The sequence below is a fragment of the Orbicella faveolata genome, unplaced genomic scaffold (assembly GCF_042242905.1).
Source record: "Orbicella faveolata isolate gen_17 unplaced genomic scaffold, um_ofav_v1 contig_2, whole genome shotgun sequence".
NCBI classification, from domain to species: Eukaryota; Metazoa; Cnidaria; class Anthozoa; order Scleractinia; family Merulinidae; genus Orbicella; species Orbicella faveolata.
In genome coordinates, this window is record NW_028301547.1 from 25247348 (window position 1) to 25274338 (window position 26991).

General features: G+C 37.3%; 2 protein-coding genes across 3 annotated transcripts; one reads left to right on the forward strand and one right to left on the reverse strand.

Moving 5' to 3' along the window:
• Nucleotides 1–336: 336 nt before the first annotated feature.
• On the forward strand, nt 337–20220 carry LOC110049804 (transmembrane channel-like protein 7). 2 transcript variants are annotated; one of them, XM_089290491.1, is made up of 18 exons: nt 337–654; nt 1793–2246; nt 2603–2687; nt 3399–3480; nt 4025–4200; nt 6614–6762; nt 8098–8245; nt 8973–9122; nt 10162–10304; nt 10403–10532; nt 11315–11424; nt 12032–12133; nt 13071–13146; nt 15975–16114; nt 16694–16726; nt 17330–17452; nt 18078–18156; nt 18802–20220. In XM_089290491.1, the coding sequence occupies exons 1-18, from the start codon at nt 519–521 to the stop codon at nt 18880–18882; spliced, it is 2397 nt and encodes a 798-aa protein (XP_089146617.1). In that variant the 5' UTR covers nt 337–518; the 3' UTR covers nt 18883–20220. The 2 variants fall into 2 exon arrangements, with proteins under 2 accessions (XP_089146617.1, XP_089146619.1); XM_089290493.1 differs by lacking the exon at nt 337–654 and adding an exon at nt 839–1216.
• On the reverse strand, nt 17733–25431 carry LOC110049802 (uncharacterized). Its single transcript, XM_020755628.2, has 4 exons — nt 24614–25431; nt 23714–23989; nt 22073–22348; nt 17733–21526 (listed from the first exon to the last, which is right to left on the reverse strand). Exons 1-4 carry the CDS (start codon nt 25171–25173, stop codon nt 20758–20760), a joined length of 1881 nt encoding a protein of 626 aa, XP_020611287.2. The 5' UTR covers nt 25174–25431; the 3' UTR covers nt 17733–20757.
• Nucleotides 25432–26991: the final 1560 nt, after the last annotated feature.

Genomic DNA, 26991 nt, shown 5'->3' on the forward strand with positions numbered 1-26991 from the left:
TACAATCGAGTCGGTTGGAACTCAACCAAACTCAAGAAATCCTAATCTGCTCCGTTGGGCGCGAATATATTTCTGGTTTCTTCTACTCTTTACAGCGCTCGTCGGAACCTCGCAATCGAGTCGCCATTTTGTTCGTTGAATGCCCAGGTACGTATCAGTGTTTTGTGTATCCCCACAGGGGATACACATATCACTAGTGATATGTGTGCGGGGATACACATATCACGGGGATACACATATCACTGTGACACCGGAAATGCTGAACTTGACGCATGCGTATACGTTTTGCCGCGGTGTTGTGCTTGAGTGATGTGCTGAACTTCCGTATCTTACCCAGTCTTCCTCGAACTTCGTCAAGCAAAAAAACGCGTTGACCGTAGGCCGCAATATTTGAGCATATTAGCTTATCTGATAGCCTAGAGTACCGTGAAATTTCAATTATTTTCGGGGGATATTGAAAATAAGTCGGTTTTTTTTTATAGGATAGAGTAACGCCTGCCAACTGCTGACCTACTGGTATGTCTTACATGAACGAACATGCCTCAGGCGGGAGTCGTGAGCAAGGTATTTATCTGGACTTTAGCTCTGGCGCAGGAGAATACGAAGAAAAACCCGCATCCAGCGATAGTGTAGGCCAAGTTAACAAAAGCTTTGGTAAGATGGCTCCCTGTTTAGTAAACTTGCGGTAGCTATTTATAGTAAGCTGACAGTTCTAAACGGAATGAAGTCTGCGCGCATTTGAAGCCATTTCTTATGGTCGTTGTTTGAACATGAGACATACCTTTGCAGTCTTAGTAAAGTGTCTTAGCTTACTGATCTTTGAATGGTCAGTAGGGAAGATATTTAGCAGCTTTGGAGATTCTGTTTTAGTTCTTAAAAGTTCGCAATTCAAAGAAAATATGGCAATATGTTAATTGTGCAGTATCAAACTGTGCGCGTTGTAAACCAACGCAAGGTTTTGAATTTAGCTTAAAGCTTATTGTGATCCTATTGTAGCTTTGAATCAAGAGAGAATAGCCTTTCCATATCATTTCCATATGTCAAACAATAAGTTTGTTGTTATGGGAACTTGAAAATGTTTCAGTCGTAAAAAGATTATGCAAATACTCCCCGTGACGTATTTGCTAAATTCTAGTTTTGGTTCGATTCACTTCAAAACGAACGATCGCTCATCAACATTCGATGTAGCAGCTTGTATTTGGACTTGGAGATCAAGGTAGGGATATTTGTGATAAGCTAAACAGCATTTATGAGTAGGCCTTAAGCCTTTTCTAGGGTAATAACCCATAATTTTCTTTGTTTCAAGTGGTTAGGAAAAAAAGAGAAAAAAAGGTTCCTTGAGCATTGTGAGCAAAATTATGCGACGCTTATGACACGGAAAGTTCTGTTACACAAATATTCTTCATAGTTGCATGGAATCAAGCTTAATTCTCCTACATTTTTGATCGGTTAAAATTACTCGAGCTTTACATCTGTTACTGCTTCGATCGTGGTTAAACGAAATCGAACAAGAGACAGTAGGTTTTTTTCCCGAGGGGCTGTCGAGCTCATAATGGTGATATTGAAGTGAAACACTTTCCACTTTATTATCTGCATATATATTTTGAAATGACAACTTAATTTTCACGACACGTTTTTGTGTGAGAGAAAGGCCCGAGTTCATTCATTTAAGCGTGCACAAAGTGTGATAAATTACAGTATCCATGAACAGCTTTTAATTTAAGCTTGAATGTGCAAATGGTGTGTTTTCGGCACGTCAATTTCTAATAACGTTTCAATTTTACCGCTGAAGCTCTTGAGGAGAGAGGGAATCTCTGGAGAGTACCATCCCAGGAATCAATGGCATCTACAGACACTTATAATAGCAATGCCTCCAGCATGGTCCATGTTAGACCGGCCAATGCAGGGTATGATGAAGGTGATGATGATGATGATGATGCATGGGAAGATGACCAAAATTTAGCGAAAAGCATGCCAAGCCACCAGTTTCGCTCCATTAGAGGTCTGCCATCTGAAAATGCCTTTAAGCAAGGAGTGCGAAGAACTCTTAAACAGCGGGTGAACAATTCACGGGCATCTTTTAGAAGCTTGTCTCAAGATAGCACAGATGATGCCACTGCCAATGGCTATGAAGATGAAGTGATCCGTGGTATGGATCTTACATCAGAAGAGTTTGCTGAGCTGACAAAAAGGAGGAAGTCCATCAAGGAAATGCCGACATCAATTAGGCGAAAGCGCAGTCTCAGGTATGTGGCTGGTTTTACCCACCCACTCATCAAAATAGTCACCACCACCCCTCAACTCCTCTAGAAATTCCAGTTCTAGTTCAAAATTTTGGTTTTGGAGCCCTAGCTCTCCTCCTTGGAATTTCCAATAATCCTCCTTGACGTGGGTATGGGCATTTTCTGGACCTGTAACTTCTCTAATTACCTATAAGTTGCATCTGCAGCATTTTGGTCAATTAGAATTATTTTAAATGGAGATATTTTGCTAATAATTATTATTACTTTGGACTTAAAAGTTAATAATTAATTAGATATTATTGTTATACACATGTCACTATAAATGATTCGCTGATTATGCCTGTTGTTTGTGTATGAAGAGAGAATGTTGCTGAGTCAGCAGTCCGAAGAGGAAAGGCAAAAAGAATTAGCACCTGGAAACAAATTAAGTTCTCAGTTGCCATGGTAAATAATACAATGTAAATAATGTAAATATTAGTTAAATTTTACTGGGAATCCTGAAATGATGTTTCAGAACATATTGCAAAGAAAATGCAAAAAATGCTGTCTGTCTTTTCTGAATGACATTATTTTGTAAATGCAATGTGCTGTTCATGTACATGTACTTGTCAAACAGTGTTTATACAGGGATGAACATTGCAGTCAGGGAAAAGTCAGGGAAAATCACATTTTTTCAGGGTCATGGAAAAGTCAGGAAATTCTGTATTCAAAATCCCTTTTCAAAGTCAGTGAAAAGTCAGAAAAATTTTACTTTCAGGTTGCCTCAAAGTGTTATTGAGATTTTTCGTGTGGACAGGGCGACTATATATAAACCATCTTTATTTTCGGTGATCACAGCCAGAATAATTATCCTGCATGGTCAGTGAAAATTGCTTTTAACTATAGTCAGTGAAAAGTCAAGGAAATTGTTTAATCTTATGACTTGTGGTTGGCAACCATGTGATATTCAAGCTGTCACAAATTATGCAGAATGAGATCTATACAACTACATATAAAATTATTATACACAGGCATGTTTAAAAAAAATACATTTTATTTATGTATTTATAACTACATGTATCTTGTAGAACACTTTGTAGGTAGAGATTTTGTTTTTGTGAACATTCTTGAACTTTTAGCCACAGAGCTTCTAAGTGTTCCATTTTCTTTCTCCAGGGCTGGCAGCATTTTAAAGATGGAGCCAAAGAAATTCTATATTCTATGGAATTGTGGAGGAGTCATCTTAAATTGATCCATGGTCAGTGCATAGAATAATCATGTACATGTCTGTGACATTTCATTGCTTATAAATACACGTACATTGTACCAGCAGGTGGTATTTAATATACATTTACTACTTTTTTTTGCTTGCTTTACATTTTGTTATAAACATGTACTTGTACATTCACACTTTTTCCCACTTTTACATGTTTCATTGAATTTCCATTTAAGAAAATAAACTTGTGCAATTGTAGACTGATCCGCGGGTAACACTTGGCTAATCTAGGTGGATCAGTCGTTAACAGGATAATTACATGCACTTATTAATAATAACAAAATATTAACTTGTAAACAACAGAGAGACAAAGAAAATATCAACATGTATTCATTTTGTACTTTTAAATGCTACTTCATTTTATATGTAATTTTTGTCCTTAACCTTTTAAAATTAAAGTTTATACTTTTTTGACAAGGTAGGCTTAATCTGTTTTTTTTTAATCTTCTGTAGTACTTACATGTAGGGCAAAGCAGTTCCTCTTGCATTGTTATTTTTTAAATTTTTGTTAAATTTTTTGTTTCAGGCATGTTTGGATCAGGGGTACAATCGTACTTTGTGTTACTGCGCTGGTTGTTTCTTCTTAACATTGTGATCTCGTTGTCAACGGTCTTCTTCCTGTTCATTCCACAAATCATCCATGATCAGAGCACTAAGCACAACACTGTTTCCTTCACAGGATGGGAGCTACTCACTGGGGAGGTAAAACAGCTATGCAGCTTACGTGTAATTCAACATACTTCCAGTTATTTTTGGTCTTACTATTAAAAGTGCAGGTGTACAGTACCAATCAGAAGAAACCTAACAGGGAACGCTTGACAGAACGCGTTCTGTCTCTGTTCCACACGCGTTCCTGTTCCCGTTCTGTGTCTGTTCTGTATCTGTTCTGTATCTGTTCTGTATCTGTTCTGTATCTGTTCCGTATCCATTCCATGTCCGTTCCGTATCCGTTCTCCATCCATTCTGTCTTGTTCTGTTCCCATTCTGTTAGCATTCCATCACTAAGCGTTGTTGGAACTCGTTCAGAAGAATGAGGATTCCGAGAACTTGTTTACAAGATTAGCAACACTCATTTACATTTCATGAAATGGGTTAAAACTGTTGCATTATGTGAGAATACAAACAGTTAACTTAAATTTTTGTGGTGAAAGTATGAGTCTAGTTACTCGAAAAATACGGGAAGATGGTATTGTAACTTCAAGGCTAGTTAGTAAGTCTTTTCCGAAATGATACAAAGCGACTAGTAGTCTGCGTGATTGCCCGAGGAAAGGAAGAAGTAAATCAGCTTGCTAAGCACCTTTAACGCCATCAATGAAAAAATGCAAGCAAAAGATGAACTTTCGGCTCTTGAATTTACACGAATACTTTTAATGAGATTTAAAACTGTTTGGCGAATGCGGCAGAAACTTGGCTGGAGGACGTACGTGAGCGGTGCAAAGCACTGACAAAGAGCTGAAGCTTTTAGTGATGTTATTTTCACAGGCGAATGCTCAGTTAAGATTGAACATTATCCTCACTGATCCTTCCGCAAAAATGGCAAACAACACCATAATAAAGGTCAACCAAGATATCGATGTTTTGTTTTGTTTCTCTTTATGTGGAAACCTTTCAATCTCAGTCTAACTCGACTCGTCCATCCATTTCCTTATTTGGATATAACTTGGGCTTGTCAACAAAAACAAAATGGCCGCAATGAACACGAAATGGACAAGAAGATGCAGGGAAGATGCTTGCTTAGTGCGTATAAAAAGAAATAAAAAAAGACATAAGATGATTTGCTCTGTCATTTTCTCAAGATCGCCAGGCTGGACAAAAATTGGAGAAACGTGTATTTAAGGTTACATCATTTCCAAATCCTTGGTAAGGACTGTGATAGCGTATTAAACTTACGAGCAAGTGTTCTAAAGAACATTCTCTTATAGTTTGTGTTCTGGAGAATGCTTTTTTCCATTTTTGTGATTCACAACCATTCTGTATCTGTTCCATTTCCGTTCGGTATCTGTTCTGTACCCATTCCGTTTGTGTTCTCGTACCTGTTCTGTATCCGTTCCGTTCCTGTTCCGTTTGCATTCTTGTACTTGTTCTGTTTCCATTCCGTTCCCTTTCCGTGCACGTTCTTGTACCCGTTTTATACCCGTTCCGTTCCCATTCTGTTCCTGTTCCGTTCGCGTTCTCATAACTGTTCTGTATCCGTTCGGTTCCTGTTCCATGCACATTCTCATACCCGTTCTGTATCCATTCTGTTCCCATTCGCAAACATGTTCCCTGTAAGGTTTCTTCTGATCGGTACTGTAGGTATTTATTCAAATTACATAATAATTAGTTTAGATAAGAACAACTTACAACAACTATTGAAACAAAACAGAAAAAGGAGTCCAATAAAGGGCATCAAATTACCAGCTCATATAATAATTAAAATGTCAAATTATGGCTGTCATTAGAATATTATTGTAAAGTAAAGATCTGCTGGGACAAAATTTGTATTAATAGTTGTTTTGTCTCAAATTTGGCAATTCCAGGACTTACCCATATCCACCAAAGGGAAGGGCACTTATTCTAAGCAGGAACTTGGGGGATTTTTCAGGGAAACCTTTCAAGACTAGTTCAAGCTACTTAGTAGTACTGTTAGTGGGATTTCTGCAGTTGTTGGGCAGGCTGTGCGCAAGCAAATCTTTTACATTTCTTGTCCAGTACAAATACATTTCTGATTGCCTGCAAACACTAAAATAAGGAAAAATTGGCACAACAAGGACAACAAGAACAAATAGCTTAATATGGATGGTTCTTATTTGTTAAAGGAAAAACTATTGTTTGCTTTACAATAGGCTATTAAAATCTTGTGAGAAGTTCAGGCAGCTGTACTTACAGTTTTTTAAAGCTCTCACGAGACGAGAGTCTTGTCATGCGAGACGAGAATCTCGTCTCGCGAGAAGGTGGTAACTTACTTTTGAGCGGTACTGTACAAGGTTAGTAGTTGTCATCTCAAAAGACTGTCTGGCACAGGTTTTATCTTGTGATTTTTCATAATAGCTGTTTCAAGGACATTTGACCAAAATTGTAGATACAGTTGGATGTGTGCATGTACATGCTGAGCTTTTGTTCCTTGGTTTTTAAGGGTTGGTTCAACACAACAGAGCTGTACTATGGTGCTTACACCAATGAAACAGTTGAAAAGATTGATGACTTTAAGTATAACCTGCCCTTAGCATACCTGTGTGTTGGAGGTGGCTATCTATTGCTGTGTTTAATCATGCTTGTTTACAGGTAATTTCTGGCAACACTTAGTCAAGATTCTGATTACAATTTTTTTTTTAATAACTAGGATTAAGAATTGGGGTAATTAGGTTTCTTACCAAGCTTTGGAAAATGATGTGAGACACAACTTTTCAGAGTTAGCGAGTCATAAAATATGGTAAAAATAATTATTACCGTATTTACCCGTGTATTAGTCGATCCCGTGTATAAGTCGACCCCCAATTTTTGAGGCCAAAAACTAGATTTTCTTAATTTCCAGGTAAGAATTTCTTGGAAAACTTATCTTGTATTTTTTAAAATTATCTTTCAGCTACCACAGATATGTAAACAAATCACAGCATGTTTCAATGCGCAGTTTTAAAGCTTATTATGGCACGTATACGAGCGTTTTACCCAGTTTAGCAACACATGTGCATGCAGACTTTTTGATGATAATTTTTGTAAAATGCTCACAAAAATCAAACGTAAGGATTTCAAACAAGCCTTTTTAAGTGCGAAGAGATTAAAAGTGGCTTTATAAGACAGGCAAAACACCAAAGAAGCTCACGACTTTCAGAACGACGCCATAAACAAAGTGCAAAGCGTGTGTTGGGAACTTGGTAGTCAAGCCTTGAAATCGGTCAAGTACTGGTACAGAAGTCCTCGTACTCGTATCCTGCCAGGTTACCAAGCAGAGAAGTTCCAAGCGCGAAAGATATTTTCTCGGAGCAGCTTTACTACAGCTTTATTTAAAGGAAAAATATTGGTTCTTTATGACAAAATTGAGCCAGTGAGTGTCTACAAGATCCAGGTTAAAATTTAACGAATAAATGTTGATGCATTTTAACTTGAAGCTCTGACATGGAGAGACAGATCGCTAAGCGAACGTACGTTGTAAACTGTGCTGCCGCTTATCACATGTTTGTTAACATTGAAAGACAATTATTATGCTAATTATTTGACTGGCGCTTGGATCTCAAGTTTTGACCCATGTATAAGTCGAGGGCGAATTTTTGGACTGATTTTTAGGTCTTGAAAGGTCGACTTGTACACGGGAAAATACGGTAATAATTAATTTAAGATAAGGAAGTGTGATGTTAAGTGCCTCTTAATTAATATTTTCTACACGTAAGCTCATTTTGTACAGTCATGCAAAAGGCCACTGTCTGAGTAGCCAATGCTAACTTTAATATGGCTTTTTTAAGTTTGTCCAAAACTATTTAATACAAATAGCAAAGTTTGAGGAAATACGAACAAGATATCTACATGATGTAACTATGAAAGTTTGTGAGGAGAGATAGTTCATAACTCAATTCACACAATCATGTCATGATCAGTTTTTTTTTTATTCTAACATAAATATAGCATGGCAAACTCATACAGAGAGAACTATATCTACGCTGGAGATGAATTTAGTTTCTTCATTTCCAAAGCCTTTTGTTCGTGGGATTATGGAATAACAGACAGGAGTGCAGCATTGTTGAAACAAAAAAGTATCTTCAATGAACTTCAGGTGTGTTTGTGTTGCTGTTGCTATAAGTGTTACAGTTGACTGACTGTAGAATGTTTTCTGTAGAAAATAATTATATCTTACAAAAGTTAATTCTTATCAGGCCAGGGAAGTATGTTTAAGTTCTGATAGACAGTATATGCAATGTGTAGTTGATATCAAGCTGCAAATTATAGCAAAATAGTTGCGAGGAGCACCACCATCCACTGTGCCACAAAGCCTAAATAGAGCTCTGTTTAGCCTGAATATCACTCAGGTTAACCTGTTTATGAGAACTTGGGAATTTGACATTTAGTTTTAGTCAAAAAAGTCTACAGTCTGCTCTCTGCAAATGTGATACATGTATGTACATTGAATATGCACAGTCACATGCACAGTCACAAGCTCCCCACCAACCCGTTTTATGGTCACAAGCTTCCCAACCATCTACATCACACAATCCTATGTAACACTCAGCTACATGTACCTTGGCAATCATTTGTGTGTCTCACCCTACGGATCCTGGTAACACAATTATCTCCCTCCCAGTTCATTATGAGTACAAGACGTCCTGACACCACTGCCCCTTTACAAACTCAAGGTTAAATTTTTCTGTGGTTAATGTATTTCCAACACAAAAATTAGCAGGAGTAATACATTATAATAACGTTTCGACATTGTTGGGATGTCGTTGTCGAGTAAATGTGTATGTTTTTAGCTGATTTAATTTTGAAAAAACTTCCTTTTATAGGAGGCCATTGCTGAGCAGAATTATAATGTGGCTCGCACATTGAGTGAGAAGTGTAACATATTCTGGCTTCGTATCCTCACAAATTTCACTGTCCTGACCTTAATGGCAGGAGCAGCCTATCTCATCCAGTTCTCAGCCAACCTCTCATCAGTAAGCAAATCATTTTGAATCAATAATAACGTATAAGCTTCAACTACATGTAATTGTATCAATGAAGGTGTCATGTAAGTAATACATGTACAACAATAATTTATGTTCCCCGTGTAATTAACTTTTAATTAATACCATTTGAACAATAATTTGCTAGGGGTCACTATTAATTAGGCTTTGCACTCACAATAATATAAAAACTTAAGATGTCTGAAATTGAAGGTGAGTGTCTTGTGTTTATTAAAAATTATTAAACATTGAACTCACTATCTCTCTTCTGATTGGCCAAAAGCGTACAGTGACTTTTCGAAATCAGTGCCTGTGACGTCATCTAGCTGCAGATTATGTAATAATCATGTCAAGGACACTCAAGGTCATGGGTAGTCATGTCATGTATGACCGCGGTGCATGATTTCTAAGGGTAATCACGTCAGGTTCGTGTGCTTGTGTGTTGCTTGCCGTCACTGAAGAAGCAAAAACGTGACTTCCATTTTTTTCCCTTCAATGTATAAGAAAACAATTATTACATTTAGTTTTTGTGATATGCAGAATAATCAAGGTCTCGGTAAGGGTTATCGGCCTCAGCCTTGGCTTTGGCTGATAACCCCTACCTCGACATTGATTATTCTAGATATCACAAAAACCAAATCTAATAATTGGTTATAACAGTTATTGGACGGTATTGATCCATTGAGAGTTGTTTTAAGATCCTGGCTGGTGATTGTCTTATGGACTCTAGTGGACTTACTGTTATTTCAGTTATATTCAATTTTCTGAGCTTCCCTCCTTCAGAATCAATGTTGAAGGGTACATGTACATGTAATCTAGTATTTTCAGTACAAGTTCATGTATGTACATATGTACAGTAGGCTGGAAGAATAAATGTCAATGCTCTATCAGGTGGGTGGGGGGAAAGGGGGTATGTTTGTCTGGTCTCTTTCACCATGAAGACCTTCTGGTATTTTGTAGGGCTTAATATCAATATTATTAATAATAATACCTAATAAATAATAAATGAACGATGTATCTTTTTACTAAGGACACAGATAATGTGGTGGAGAAGCTGACGCTCCCATTAGTAGTGTCTGGCATCAACCTTCTTTTGCCATTTGCCTTTCGAATTATTGCAAGCTTAGAAAGATACAGAAGTCCTCGAACTACCATTAACGTCACTTTGGCAAGGTACTGACCACAAAATGACTTAGAAACATATACAGTAATGTCCAATTACCAAAATTTCCCTTTCTGTAGTTGCAATAATAAACTTTTTGGCATTTCAGAACCACATTAATGATGTTAATATCAGTGACAATGGTCGTTGTTTTATTGTTTGTGGACATTCGATGCCGGGACTGTAAAAGCAACTCTGATGACTCTAATGACGCTGGCTCTAACAACACCTGCAAACCAGTAAGCATATACCGATAAATATCTGCAGTGTAGGTAATGCTTGACTGTGTCACATAAATAAAAAAAAAATTATTGTAAAATGTACAAGTACATTCAGTTCCTCATCTAGCTGTTAAGGTACATCTACATCTACATCTCCCTTTTAGTAAGAGGAAGACAGCATGTGGAAGGAACAGATGATTAATAGTAATTATCAACCATTCAACCAGCCAGGCATTGTATATAATTTTGTTTGTACAACTGGACATGGCCCTTTGTAATACTGTCATTACAACCCGTCCAGGACTGTTTCTGTTATAATTTACATGAGGTATAGAGTGTGTTTGGTCTTCAAGTTGATCGACTTCAGGCATTTACTTACAATAGATTCAATTTGCCAGGATTTGCTCGTAGGAAGTGTTGTTTTTTTTTTTACATCTATTGAGTCTTTAAGAAGGTACCAGGGACTAATTCTCATGTGGATCGATCTTCATACATGTAAGAAATCACAACTTATTGATGGTTGACATCTGTGGCTCGAAAACACTGTATGGTTAACTCTATAAAACTGGACAGAAAAAAGTCATAGATTAAGAAGGTAATTTACAGGCATGTTTGGAGAGTATCTGGTTAGTATATTTTACGACACAATAATTATTATGATCGATTACTTTTATGAACTTGAGATGGTTACACACATATTTTACTGGTTCAGCGAAGAATTCATACTCACTGATGACTTATTATCAGTGAATGCAGTATTTTCAGCTATCTTTCATTATTTCTCTACTGCTTATTATTAGGAAATTAGCCAGTGTTGGGAGAACTATGTTGGACACACATTCTATCGACTTGTCATCGTGGACTTTGTGTTCTTGTTACTCTCAACCTTCTTTGGAGAATTTGTCCGTAGGTATGTGACTCCCTTGCTTTGCATGTATTTGCAGTCATGTAATGTGCCATAATGTTCTGAACTAAAAAGGTCCTGCTCTGTAATGAGCCCTCCCCCTCTCAATCTTCCTACCTGCTAGAACTTCAAGTTTTCAATGAGCACCTTACATCATTTTTGAGTTCCATCTTAAGTAAGGGTTTCAGTATGTAGTAAGAAAGTTTTTCCTGTGGTCGGCTGCTGCTAACACAGTGCATAACTTATGCCATACTTGGTTAACCTGTAGTAGAGGGCTTCCCTGGCTTTGGCTGTTTGACTGATGGAATATTCAGACCTTTTTCTCTGTCTTGGCTGTTGTGAAACAAAGGCCAAGAATGAGACCTGTAACATAATAGTTTATGGCATTTTGTCCCAGCTGGGATGAATGGGATGAGTGAGTGAGTGGTATATCATTCTATTTATGTTGATTTATGACTTGAAATACATGTACATGTACAGTTGTACTAGACTCCCCTCTCTATCACCGTCCCCTCCCAACCCCTTCAAGCGGTACATTGAATTTGAAGTGATAATCCAGTTATATTGGAACAATAAATAAATTAAAGGAACTTTTCTCTGCTCCTAATTCTAGGATACTTACTGTGAATTGTCAGTGTTGCAAGACAATTGGTCCTCCTGGGTTTGACATTTCAAGGAATGTAATTGAATTGATATATTCACAGTTCCTATGTTGGTAAGAATTGTTTCGTGTTTAAGGCATTCTACTATGGATGTAGAAATGTGTATTAAACAATAAAACACATTGAAATGGTATTGAAAGAAGATTCCTGGTAATTTGAAAGTATCTCCAAAAAAGGATTAGGTGTCCTGATCAAAAATTCAAATTTGAATGTAGAAGTCATAAAAAGAAGAAGACAGAAATCATAATTGAGATCTATGGAGAAGAAAAGCAAATGTTAGAATTTAAAGCAGCCCCAAATGAGAAGACATACCGGTAAACATTTACGTAGCCTGGGCTCCGTGGCAGATGCCGTTTCAAGTTTTTTGCAGGAAGAGGCTCAGCAAGATATCAAAATTTCCTTTCACTATTCATCTACAAAGCTTTACATTTAAGGAGAGTTTGGCTCAACATCACCGCAAGCAAATTGACAATGACCTGCTTTCGGCATTGGAGTAAAGTCAAATATTATAATTTTCCAATAGTTTCTGAGCAACATTGCAGCACTTGCTTTCCGAGAAAACCTCAAACTGTGTGTTGTATGCGGCCTACTTTAGTTAATTAGTTTCGTGTAAACAGCCTCTCTAATAACTGCGGTTTAGTTACGAAACCTCAGTAAGCAGTAACCGTAGTAAACCTCTCTCATGAAAACACGGCATATGTCATCCCTGCTCTACAAGGTGTAAGTTGCAAAAGACCTCACTGGTGTTTTCCTATATGCACTAATCTTGAATTTTGTTATTGTTGACATACACTTAATATTTTCAAGTTATATGTTTTGTAGATTTCGAACTTTTGTTCATTTTTTGAATGGCCATCAATAGGAGTTTTTTTACTGCCAATAGTCACTTTTTCAACAAGTTGGTGTCGTTTGCAATAGTTAGGAGAATTTGTATTTTTAGCATAAATAAGAAGGATATTTACATTTCCATCTATTTTTCTCTGAATTTAGGATTGGCACATTCTACAGCCCCATGTTACCACTAATCCAAGTCATAAAGCTGTTCATTTTGTTTTATGTGAAAAGGGTATGTGTAATCATAGCTTAATGTTACACATTCCAAATTCAATGTACTTTTTATTTTGTTCTGGTTTTGGACAAGTAAATACCATTAACATCATCATCATCATCAGTCCTCATTGTGCCATCGGATGCATAAGGCCTTAAATACCATTAACAAGTAGTTTGAATTTTGTTAAGTGTACTAGTTATCTTGTCTGAGTAATTAGAATAATTTCTATTCCACCGAAAATTCCAGTCAAGTTTTTGTGTGGGGGAAAAATATATTGAGGTATGGAAATTTCGAGGGAAAGTCTTTGATCAAAATTTAAACCTTATCAGGATAACTTAATTAGTCAATCATAATAAGCACTCTTTTAATATCCCTCGTAATGGTATTATTAACTAATTATTAACCAAGAGTGAAGTCTTTATGGGAAAATCTCAGACCGAGACGATGCCATATTGACCAAGCAATAGTGCGGTCAATACGGCGAGGCTGAGGTTTGACACTTTCCCATAAAGACCGAACGTTCAAGGTCAATAGGTTGTCTTTTATATATGACTTTTTTCCTTTGTTTTTTCAGGCTCGTAATTGGCCCATGGCCATAAGGGAAAAATAATACCCTAGAATTAGCCAATCAGGGCATGTGTTATATCAGCTACAAACACAAGCCATACATGTATAATAAATCATTTCAATTAAAGTTAACTAGCAGTACATTTTTTTTCAACTTATTACAGCAAGGAGCCCAAGAGTTTGACCACTTTTAAATTATTCACATTCTTTCATGCGTTCTTACTTTCCCATCAGAAATCAAGAAGTTCCATCTACCACTTTTGATTGGATAGTCAGGCATGCATGACAGAATGTGAATTAATTAAAGTGCACCTAACCCCAAAAATTTTTTTTCGCTAGAACGAATCTGCTTATTATTTGAAATAGTTCTGCGAAAAAATTTTTGGATTCCGTTAAATCCTCGATTTTCTGTGCCACGACGAAATCTCGAAAATAGCTCCAAAACACCGCCATTTTGTTTCACGACCAAGTTTGAGGAGAATGGGTCCAGCGGCTCTTGTGACGTCTACCCAGGAAGGTTGGATATCTCATTTCCTCTCATCTCCTTCAGGATGGTGCAATACACATTCGAAAAGTGCGCAGAAACGCCTTCCAGAGGTGCTATCGGCTGTTGCAGCAATATTCCAGATTTAAAGAAAGGTATACTGTACAATTTACTGGCGATGATCGGTTAATGGTGCAATAAAGACGTAAACGATGGTTGATTTTGTCGAACCGAAACAAGCGAACTGAATCTGTGAGAACCATTGAAGAACTCTCACTGGAATTTGTTCCGCAGACTTTCGAACGCTGTTTTCATAAATTTTCTGCTTAAAGCTAACCAGCAATTTGTAGAAATACCACCGACAACCTATATCTTCCAATCCCGCAGTATTTATAACATAACCGGCAAAGTTGTGTGATCCGGTCATGATCAAGAAGCGTTATACTGATATGTAAATAGATCGCAACTGTACGCCGCTAACCAACACTTATTTCTCTTTCGATTTAGATGAAAGTCGAAGATTAATCCTTTAGAATTACATGATAACAAAATTGTTAGACTCACAGAGTTTTTCGAAGGTTTGGAAATCAGCAGTGTGACAAAGATTCTGTGCAATAGCGTCGAAAATATGACCGCGTAACATTATCTGCGGACCGCTTAGGGAACACATCCTTTTCGCTTATCCGACGAATTTCACTGCAAACTTTGAGGACAATTTATATTGGTTATTTGGAGTTACGACTTAGAACGTGTGACAATGTGAAGTCGGTAATTGTATGAAATGTTTCCTTCCGCCTTGCTTCCTGCAGCTTCACAAATACAGGTCCAAACAATACAATTTTCAATCGATCGAAGCCAATGTTTTGGAGGTCATCAAGTCTCGAAAACTGCAACACGTACGTCGCTCTTATAAACATGAAGCATTCAACTGAAAGTAAAACACAAACTGGATTTAACAGAACCTTGACAAAATACATTCTCGGTAAGGACAAATGTAAACGGGCTATAAACACGCGTGGGAATCTTATGTTTAGTTGACGAAATTACCATCCAAAGCAGTCCTTGAGTTTTCTTTCCTGCTGTTCGTTTGCCTGCTTGTCCACTTCGTATCTAGCTTTCCATTCCTAATATACAAGCAGCTTGTCCGCAAAGATGTCTTCCCCGTCGTCGCTTGAAATATTGCAAATTGCTCTCAAAGCTCTAAGCAGTGAGTTCACAGTTGTCGAACGTGCTCGATCGAAGTTTATTTTGGAGCCTTCCGAATCGAAACTTAACTCTGACTCCAGTGACGAAAAAGAAATGATTCTGAGACAAAACTTGGACGTTTTAGTCCCAAAATACATCGGAACGATTAGTTTTGCATTCTATTTTCTCAAGCAAATACAGTGAGTTGACTGAGGCACTATTGTGTTTGGTTCCTGGGTAGACATCATCAGGTACCGCCGCCCCAGACTCCCTAAAACGCGGTCATGAAACACTTAATCGCGACTTTGAAAGGGCATAGAAAATTGAGGATTCAACCAAATTCAAAAATTTCTTCGCCCAAATGCTTCAAATAAAGTCTAGATTTGTTTTAGCGAAAAAAAATTTTGGGGTTAGGTGCACTTTAAAAGTGGTCACACTTTTTGGCTGATTGCTCTGAAAGTTTCTGAAGAAAATACTTACAACAGGTACACTGGAAATGTTTGTAAACATTATTATATGCATATGTGCATGCATGCATCAAGTTTCAAAAACAAGCAGTTATGGAAAACAAAAATTAATCTTGCTTTGTTTCTTTTCTCCACTGTAGATCAGTGTGGTTATGAACTGTCGTCCATCTATGAGGCCATTCAGAGCATCCAGGATGAATTTGTTGTTCCTCTTTTTACTGGCTGTGACCTTCACTCTGTCCCTGGTTGTCATAGGATATACCATTATGTCAGACGATGTGTTAGTAAATATTTTGTCAAAGATAATCAATAATTATGTTAAAATGGGTTTGAAAAGCAAACAAGATACTTGTCAGTGTGAGTTGGTTTTCTTTTTAGACAAATATCATCGCCTCAGACTTCTGGTGTTGCTGACTTATCTGATGCTAGTCAAATACCCCAATTAAATTCCACTTTTTTTTAAGCAATAGACCACAAGTTTTTATGGTTTATAGGCTGATAAACCACGCGGGATGTTGGAAGAACATGAGAAGGATTCGTAAATCATGAGCCGCAGGCAAGTGATTGATGAATTCTGCGAGTGTTCTTCCAACATCCCAAGTGGTTTATCACCCTATAAACCATAAACACTTGTGGTCTATTGCATTTATATAATAATTCAGAAGACACGCAAAATTTCCATGAGTTTACTGGCACAATAAACCATGGCTGATTGACCAATCAGAGCACATGCATTATTTAATTATTATATAAACTGTAATAAACTATGTTGAAGGTGCCTCTGAAGATATATCCAGAGTGCTACTAACAGTAGTGTGCACAATGAGATGTATGTTAACATGCATTGTTCTTTCTACAGAACATGCCCTTCAAAACTGTGCGGTCCTTTCAAGTAAGTTTGTCTATGTTACAGTTAAGTATTGGTATATATTAACAGTGGTTGTAAATTATTAACCAAGAATGATGAATGCGAGCCAGCTAGTTCTGAGCACATTTTGATCAGGTGGCTTGATATAAATTACTATAATTATCACAAGTGGCTAGTCATAAGACTAGGTTGAGAAGCCTTGTCTTCCTGTATAAGGCTTGTATTTTCAAGCCAGATACCTGTAGGCAGCTGTTTTTATCTAAACATTGTTTTTTATCTAAAATTTACAGTCGAACCCCCATTAAGGGTGTTGCATTAATTAAATGTGAAAGCAAATTAACTAAGAATAATAGTTAATTTTTTTCAGTGCTGTGCAGTTCCAGAAAATATCCATAATTCCCCCACAGAGGGGTCTGGAATTTCCTTGGGGATGGACAGTTTTCTAAGATCAGAAAATTTAAAAATATATATGAAGCTGTGTAATTGGAATATCCAGACAGATTTGGGGAGGGGGGGGGGGGGGTCTTGGAAAAAATTCCTTCCATGGGGAAGGAGCTACCTACACATTTAGACTGCATGTATAATGTTACTTATTTTTTTGTTTTTGTTTTTTGTTTTTGTGTGCAGAGGTCGAGATTTCATGTACCAAGTTATTACTGATACAACTGCGTCGTTTCCTAACTGGTTACGATTAACCATTGGTTACTTGTCATCAGCAAGCTTCATCACCATGTTGTTCTGCATTCTTGGGTAAGATTACAGTTTAATCCATAGAGGTTAGGGGTGACTTCTGTACAATAATATTTGTCCAGTTGTCTGGAGAAAGGACAGTATATCCTTGTTTATGAACAGTTCTAGAGTATTCCAGTCCTTATTGGATGCCAGTTAGCAGCGTGGTGGGAAGAAATGTTCTCTGTTTGTTTCATTGCAAGACTTACATGTATATTGTAACCTGAATTTTGACAGAGATTTTGTTAGCAGGGTGCTTGTTGTCGTAACTAAATTCCCTTTTTTTTTTTTTTTTTTCAAATTTCTTATCTTCAGCATGTAGATTCATAATATAACTCTTTGCCATAGATCCAATGTGATCTTTAATCAGTTTTGTTGCTCATACATTAATTTTGTGATCAGTGACTGACTTGTGTTCTATGGAGGTCCATTCACATGGTAATACTACATGTAGTTCCAGAGATATATGTACATATGATGGAGTGAGTGCACAAGGAGTTATGCATTTAGGTTTACATTTATGTAAAGGACAAAAACATCAACTAAATAATTTTTGCTTGCATGATCCACATGAAGTTAGTAGTATTTATCTGTGGGATGTTGCTAAAAACAATTTAATAGTGATTTCAACTTCTTAATTTTATAGGGTTATTGTCTACTACCACAAAATGCTGAAAGACTCAAATGAGAAGAAGATTAAACTATTAAAAGAGCAGATTTCCCTGGTGAGTATAATCAACAATAAATTATTCTCACTAGATAACTATCAACACAATATAAAAGAGATCATGAATCCACATGGAGATATTGTCTTGATGCAACACCTGCCTACACCCTAACAACTAACAACAAATTGACGTGTAAACTTTGCTTGGTTTTATGTAACATTATTGCCAGTTTCCAACAGTGGGCTGCCTGTGATACAATAAGCTCAAAATCTAACACCTCCCCCAACCCCATTTTCATGTAGAAGATGCCCAGGGGGAGGGGAGAGATTCCCATATGGAAAGGACTGGGATGCTCGTAGTACCTTTTAGGGGTTAAAGAGGCAGTTTTGGTATCTCTTGGGTGTTCAGCCTCAAAGGGTCCACAGCAGAAGCTTTTGTGGTGTCTTTTAAACAGGGTGTAGAGGCGAAAACAGTATGATGATGTGTTGTTTTGAAATTGGTAACTCTTAGGGGTGAAAAAATTTCATGCCACGCCCACAACCACTTGCAGAAGGTGTATGGCTAGGATCTTGAATTGGTACCTCCTGGAGGTTCTTTTCAACATCTCCAATGAGTGCCAGCCCCATCTCTTTAATGGGAATTCTCCCTGGACTCCCTGAAATGCCAAAATCCCTGTTAATCATCACCCCTATTATTTTGCAGGCTGGCCGTGACAAGTTGTATTTGATAAAAAGAATCAAACAGGGCATGAGCATGCACGTTGGTGATAATGGTTTAGAATAGTTGGAATATTATAATCTCACAGCATTTGCCAACCACTTGCAGAGGGTGTATGGCTAGTCATATGCATATCATCAAGGAATTGTTTGGTAGTTTTAATTAATACTACAGACATCTCTTCACACTCAGCCAACAGTGCAAGAGAGATGCCTACAATTTGACGTGAATAATTTCATACCATGTAAACATGACAGAAATCCAGGTAGTACAATCCAAAAAAATACATTTTTTATCCACCTCTGAGGAGGTATTATGTAATAATAATTACAGTCTGTAGTTACTGCACTGTAAAATCAAGGTTTCTATCGGCTGGCACCAAGAGAAATGGTTCTAAATCTTTTATTTTAGTATAACCCAGTAGCTGACGTAGTTTTAAACAGTTTTGCTGAATGTAGAAATGAAATCAGGGCTCCAGATGAGATTTCAAAGTTGGGTGTCAAGAAGGAATTTCAATGGGTCAATTCCCACTACCCTCATCAAATCATTATTAATTTTCTAGTAATTTGTGAGGTCATGTAGCTGACCTTGTAGGGTTGTTTACCTGAGACTTCCCACTTGTCTGCAACACTGTGTAGAACTACAACTAATGTGCATTTGCCAACAGACAGCCACTCTGTTATGTATAAAATATTATATATTTGCATGACAGTAGTGTTCTAATTAGACTAATGGACAATAGTAAATTAAGGTAATTCTTAGTTTCTTTTTACATTTAGATTTTAGTGTATAATTAAAAACTGTACAGAGGTTTTAAATCAAACAATATTATTTAGTGTGCATAATGCTTTGTATGTAAGCCTTAGCAAACATAGCTTTGTCAATAATATTTTTAATTATACATCATTATTTTTTGCACTGTGATTTTAATAAGAATATTTGAGGTAAAAAAATTGTCATATAGAAATGTAAGTATTCTTACATAGTTAATAACATTGCAATGTAAAGCTTAAGATGGTTAAATAATTGGTTAAAACTGATCAAAATATAGTCAAATTTGACACTTGTGCTGTACATGTACTCATGTAATAATATTTATTAACTCAGGTTAATGTTTTGGATAACAATCTTTAAAATAATATAAAGTAAATTTGACTGTGTAAACTATCGACCAAATGTAGCCTAAAAATAGTTGTAGGATATTCTTATTGCTTACAATGTATGAATCATTCATTTAATGACATTCATAGGACTGTGTACTGTAAAACAGTATTGTATTATAATTATGAGAACTTGTACTAGGGACATTGTGCCTAACCCTTGCAATAATCATGTAGATTGGGAAAATGCACAAACAGTGTTATTAAAGGAAACATTGTTTTCCACTAACTAATGATAATTCTATGAATTTGTTGTGTGCTGTTTGATGAAGAGTGGACAGCATTTTGTTATATTTCCAAACACAAAGAGAGTTGAAAATATGACTCCAGCAGAGTATTTTTTTGACAAAATTCAAGGTGTTTGGAATGTGACAAAACACTGTTTTCTGGACGGTGCTTGAGATCATAATTATCTCAACCTACTGCTGTATTAAGAAAATGGCAAAAAAACAAAAAACAAAAAAAAAACATGAACTAAAAAGACAACAATTTTAGAACATATTCCCATACTACTAAGTCTAGGTAGACTTTCTAAAAGTTGTCCTAGCCTCCCATTGTTGAATAGGGCCAGCATGAGCATGTGTTCATCTACCCTATGCTTTTCCCACCTCGAGCGTCTTAGTCTTGAGTGTCGCAGACATTTTTTTCTTTCCAAGTAAGGCTTTCACAGCTGGATTTGAGGGCAAGCCTTATAAAATAATAACACCAACCCTCTTACCTTAAAATAAGCTCACCAAAGACACCTTTTTAACAAAAATGCTAAGGGTTGTAATTTATGGAATTACATTTTAAAAGCAGACTCGAACCCACAAACAAAAGCCAATATTGACTTGCAAATAATTTTAAGAGGAGGAGGTCTTGGTGACCAATATTTTGCTAATTCAGCTCTTAAGAGCCTGCTCTCTTCAGGATTGACGTGCCAGCATAAACAGTTGAGATAAGGTAACAAATTTTCCCGTTCAACAAGCTGGCGATTTTCATTTGAGTACAGAATATGTTTTACAGTAAAAAGCCCAAGCTGTTGAGTTTGTGTTGATCCAAGCATTGTAGATTGGCTTACTGCTTCATCAGTGTCGAGAGACTGGGGATTGCCATTTACATAAGATGCATCAAACCAATTTTGATTTTTGGGTTCCCTTTTATCCATACCAGTCTCAGAGAAAACTGGCTTGCACTGACCTTGATCATCATGATCATTCTTTTCCTGGACAACACTGTGTTCTGCAGGGATAAAATTTGGACCATCTGTTTTTTCCTGTTCGGCCAGCAAAGTGGCTTCATATTTAGCCTTGAACAGTTCATCTGTCGATTTGTGCAAAACAGAATTTTGGAGTTCTGTTTCAACTTTTCTCCCTGAAAATGCCAGGCTAACAAATGGTGTCATAGTAACCCAGACATAATTGTGTCCTTCTTCCCAGAGTGAAACGTTGATGGGTTTGTACTGCTGTAAGAACGAGGCAATGAGATCATCAATGCTTTTTGCTGTTTGAGGGTCTAAACAAACCAGTGCAGATGACCTTATTCTTGCCAGGAACAGAATACAATAGTAACTAGGAAAGAAATATAATAAAAGCAATTTATTATTTATAATATTATTATTATTAACAAGAATTAATCATTATTTTTATAAATTATTTAATATATATCTAGTACTCCCTTTGCTGCAATGTTTAATTGAATTTTCTCAAAACATCCGTTTGAATTTACAATAAAAAAAAGGTGGGTTTAACTCACAGGGGGGCAGGGGACGCCCATATAAAAAGAACAGGGGTGCTCATTGTACCTTTTAGCAGTTTCGTACCTCTTACCTGCACGATGCTCAGCCTCTAAAGGTCCACAGTGGAGGCTTTTGCAGTACTTTTTAGGGTATAAAGCTAAAAAAAAATATGATGGGAGATAGCATGTTGTTTTAGAATTGGTAACAATTAGGGGTGACAAATATTTTAAGCCATGCCCACAAAATGGGACCTTAATACCTCTTAGGGGTTTTTTCAAAATTTCTGATGAGCACTCCCTTCCTTTTAATATTGGAGTCCCCCTCCCGGGGTATAAATATTACATGCAAATTATGTGATAAAACTTGAGTAGGAACATACCTGAGAGCAAGATCATCCCTTACTGATAGCTGTATGAGGTTTAACATCCTTTTGTCCATTCCGCTTTCCACCAGAATCTTTGGTGTCTGCAAACTGCATGCACAGCAGAACAATGTATTGGCAGCAATCTGGGCTGAATACTCTGTGTAAGTTGAATTATTGACCGGTCCACTCTCCAAAGGAGAACAAAACTGATTTCCTACCATGAACATGAGTTTACCAACAGTCTCAGAACTTCTGGCAATAATTTCTTGACAATCAGGAAACTCGGCGTACCTGTGAAATGATAAAACAAAAATTCATTATCAATGACACTTAAAATATTTAAGAGCAAACCTGTGTCATTTGAACTTTCTCACTGTAGTTTATTCATCTTAGTCTGTAAACATATGTACATGTACGTCAGATTACATGGCTAAAAGCATGCTCCCTGTAGTTGATAGACCATTGATGTGAGAAAGCACAATTACTTGGTACATTTGCACATAGTCACAACATGAAAATACAACAGGGTCTGTAGTGAAATGCATTAGAATTTGTGTACTATCAAAAGGAGGCAATGTCTGAACTTCTTTTGAAGAAAACAATTTTTATTGACTACAACAAGATCATTGTTAGCAACCTAGAATTAAAATTACCTGATTTTGGTTAGAAAACAAGGAGAACAAGGGATTTTTGGAACAATACAGATATACAGTAGCTTTGTAAAGTTATCAAAGAGGAACATTATATGCCTAAATGTGTCATGTATAGATGTAACACATTTTACTCTGTACACAGTCAGATACCCACCACAACCCAAACCCTTGCTGCAAGGCTAATTTAAGTAATTAAAATTAGTTAGTTAAGCAAACATTTTTAAAGAGGTGATTTTAGTGGCTTAGTGGTCTAGCGGATGGTGGCCCCCTTAAACCATCTCAATATTACAGTACACTCTGCACTACAGCTCTAACCAGGGTTGTCAATAAGATTTGAAGTGGGCGGAGATATTTTGAAAGTACATGAGTATGAGCGCCAGAGGTCCCCCTACAGGTGAGGGGTCTGGGGTCCGCTGAGGCCCCCACCAGGGTACAGGGGCAGAGCCTGTTAGGGGTCCAGGGGGCAAAGCCCCCCCAGAAGCAAAATGAAGCAAAATGAATAATTATTTAATGTTTTGCCATTGTCAAAAATTGCCTTCCCTCAGAGAAATTCCTAACAAGTCTCACTTCTTGAAAAGAATGGTACTATTAAATGATTAGTCAGTTTTTTTTATATATTTATTCTCAGTAAGTTTTGAAGTAGATGGCTGATCAAAAATAGTAGGCAATTCGGAAATAACATGCTTTACTTTTCACATTTCTACCAAGGAAATGAATATGCTGGTCACACTTGTTTGGTATCTAAACTTTCGGGGTCATTTCATGAGTGAAGTAGCCGGCGATTTTCATCAGAGTAGCTGGCGATAATTGCCGGCTGCTAATGACAGCCCTGTGTAACTAAAAATTTCCGTCAGTATATATATTAACTTGAGTTCCTTGATTTTCTCCTGACCTTAAAAACCACCAATTTAGAGGTACAAATGTATTTCCCCAGTTTTTAATGTGGGACAATTAACCCAGCTAGACAATAGAATTATAATTTATTAACACAAAAAACTCTTACTGAACAAGGCAGCCAACAGCTGTTTCATTTAAGCTTGCAACCGCCCAGTACTCATCAGATCTAGCTAAGTACTCGAGAGGATCAGAGAGCAAAGCTTTGATGACAAATGGCAGCCCTCCTTTGTGCATCACCAGCCTGCGATCATGCAGCGTCTCAGAAAAATTCCACAGCAGGCTCAAACAGTGCATATGCAAGATCATCTGCTCATGGTTCAAGTCTCTGAGCTGGCCAGTCAATATCAAAGAGTCTTCTGCTTTGGATTTTCCAAACAATTTCCTTAAAAAAAAAGAATGTTATAGTTATCAAAAGTAATAAGTTACATGTCTTTTAAGAAAATTCTTCAAAGTCTGGACATGCACAGACTAGGGGTAGGCATCATCCAAATAAACAGGGAAGTGCAACAATTTTGGGGGAGTGTCTAGTTTGGCAGTTTTGGTACCCTTTCTTATGGTATGTTCTTGGTAGTGTTTTGGGGTAATTCAGTTACTGTAGAAACCCAATTTCTTGAACCCTCACTTTTTTGAACCTATAACTGGATACCTATTCCATTTGCACATCAGTTACATGCCCTTTGATGGCTTCCTCGAGGGTTTCACTAATGACTGGGCACCCGGCAAATTGACCGAATGTGAGGATGATTTTGCCCTCCTGGTTTGACCATTGAGAGGAATGTTTCTCTTGTAAAAAGGTTCATTACAAAAAGTTTTGCCTGCCTGTGAAAACCAGTTGCCCCCCTACTGAAAAATAAATGTTAAATAACTCCCTTTTCCTTCTTATTTGTTCAATATAGAGTTTAGAACTTATGGAAAACACCACTGACCATCCATGGAATGAAAGAAACAACTGGACAGAACCATACTATTAGGCAGATGGATGATAATGTAGCAAACATAAGCTTACTTTGACCCTGGTTTCTTTTCTATCTTGTATCTTCTACTGGCAAACTTCAATACTGCCATGAACGCATCAAAACCACCTTCTTGTACAAAGTAATGCCGGTGTACCAGTGACTTGGCATTCTTCCACGGAATAAAGTATTCAAAAGACAACTGATCCAAAGAACGAGCTATGTAATCGTAACTCACATAAGAGCTGCTGTCAACTTTCTTTGAACTGGTAACCGTCAAGAGCTCGCTTTGATCTTCACACGTTATCGTGTTCCAAAACTCTTTAATTTCTTTTATAAGATCTTTTATCTCTGCAAGATCACCTTGTGCGATGCATTCCACTAAGACAGTGTCACCTTTACGCAGATATAACTTCTTAAGCGGAAAGAAATTGTGATTCCGTAGAAGTCGTCCTTCGTAATACAGTTTTTGGTCACAGGCAGGTACCTGGATTTCGTTCTCTAAAAGCTCTTTCAATTCTTTCACACATTTGCTATCCCAGTCTTCTACTGTCATCTTGAAATGTTGGACGTTCTTCGTATCCGAACATTTCAATTCCACATTAAGTTCCATGATGAACTAAATTTCCTAACACTGTGAGCTTGCTGAGAGTTTTCGTGAAGACTGTGTCCAAGGCCAGCTAGTTCAAATCACGACAATAAAAACTCTCCTCCGTTACAGGCTAGTCAGTAAAACTAGTTTCGTTACATCCACCAATATTTTTTCCATCACATTCTTGCTTGACCAGCTATGGAGGATTCCCATACTACGAAGAATTAAGAAGTAAATCCCAACAAGACCGAACAAGACCACAACCACCCGCCATCTTTGTTAACTTTGTAAAAATGAAAAAAACACTTCCCGGCATTCTTAGTAACCGCGTCGGGGCCTAGGGCGAGCACGGTTCTTTAATCCGCACTTTTTTTATTTTTTCCGGAGGAAGAGGGAAAAAATCTGACTCGTATCCAAGTGACCAAAATTGCCTCGAGTCCAAATGACCAAAGTCACGTGAGCATGAGGGTCTGGAGCGAGTTCTATACATCCCTGTAAAAGACATTGCATCCCTGTGTAAACCATTCTTTGCGTTCCTAATGTAAGATTCTTGTGTAGGGTGATTCAGGCAATTTGCGCGGGTTGAATCAATTTTGGCTACGAAATACAGGCCGTATAAACCCAGAAGCCCATCACCGGAGCCTCCATCCGCACTAGAACGTAGAGTCAACCCTTTTCCCGTATCATTTCATGTTTGGAACTGAACGTAATTAGCGCAAGGGTACTGAAAATTCAAATAGAGGGCAAAAGTGGGATCTCAGTCTTTGTTGTAACATGCAACAAGGAGTGGTCTTAGCTCGGGTATCATTGGGTATTGAAAAGGGGTCGTCTGAAAACTCCCACAAGACCTGTTTCTTAAAATATTTATATACGGGAAAGGGTTGACTTGCAACGTTAGTATAGAAGATGGAGACTCTGGGTAAAGGGCTCCTGACGATGAATTGACGGGGTTTGGTGCTAATGATTTTTTAAATGCGAGTTTCAAACACGTTATACAGACACTCTATTTATTTCTTTTTCCTTTTCGGGAACTGGGATGTAGACCTTAAAGACTCAAGCATTTGTAGTTATTTGTGACAGGCTGTTTTAGCATTTCATTTTGTTAGCGTCCGACGACCTCGTTCCCAGGGCTTAGTGCCCGAGGCCTCTGTTCAACGACAACAAGTTGAATCACACAGAAAAATCTTGAGATGACAATCAGAGTGGATTAAAAACTAACATCTAAAGCGCATTGTCTGCGAATAAGCAAACAGGTATAACTCATTATGCTTGTTAGATGTATGTATCATCTTGGGGTCAGATCAGGGCATCAGGGCACATCGTGTTGCATTCGTAATGCTACCGGAAGTGTAACAGTGGCATTGCGTTTACTTTACATTAAATTTTATTTTTAGCATAAGATTGAGAGTAGCCTGTACACTTGTTAGCATGAGAGCATAGTCTAAACTTTGAAGCAATACGCGAATTACCCGAAATTTAATATCGCTGACTAGTTTTCGATTCCTCTGATCGCAGTATCATTTTAATTCATGAAATAAAGAGCAGATTTAAGCTTAAAATTGTCTTAGAAAAATCGCATACTTTCCGAGAGTAAGCAAACAGGTTTAAATCACAAAATTAGTTGTCAATAACGGTCGAATCGGGCCAGATCGAGGCAGATCGAATTTTATTCGTAAAATTGACGGAAGTGAAAATGTATCCTGTCTATTCTCGGTTTTCACTGGTCATATGATTAAACTAAAAAAACGTCAAGAATCCGGGATATGATAGCCGATTAATATGTAAACAACCTCGCCAAGAATAAGGTATCTGCCGTTTTTCATTCGCTCGTTATTCCGA

Coding starts and splice junctions, on each gene's coding strand:
- LOC110049804 (XM_089290491.1), top strand. CDS start 519: ATGTCTTACATGAACGAACATGCCTCAGGCGGGAGTCGTGAGCAAGGT. Junction 8,246..8,972: donor GTATCTTCAATGAACTTCAG/GTGTGTTTGTGT, acceptor TTCCTTTTATAG/GAGGCCATTGCTGAGCAGAA. Junction 10,305..10,402: donor ATTAACGTCACTTTGGCAAG/GTACTGACCACA, acceptor TTGGCATTTCAG/AACCACATTAATGATGTTAA.
- LOC110049802 (XM_020755628.2), bottom strand. CDS start 25,173: ATGGAACTTAATGTGGAATTGAAATGTTCGGATACGAAGAACGTCCAA. Junction 23,990..24,613: donor GAAAAGAAACCAGGGTCAAA/GTAAGCTTATGT, acceptor TTTTTTTTTAAG/GAAATTGTTTGGAAAATCCA. Junction 21,527..22,072: donor AGGGATGATCTTGCTCTCAG/GTATGTTCCTAC, acceptor TTTCTTTCCTAG/TTACTATTGTATTCTGTTCC.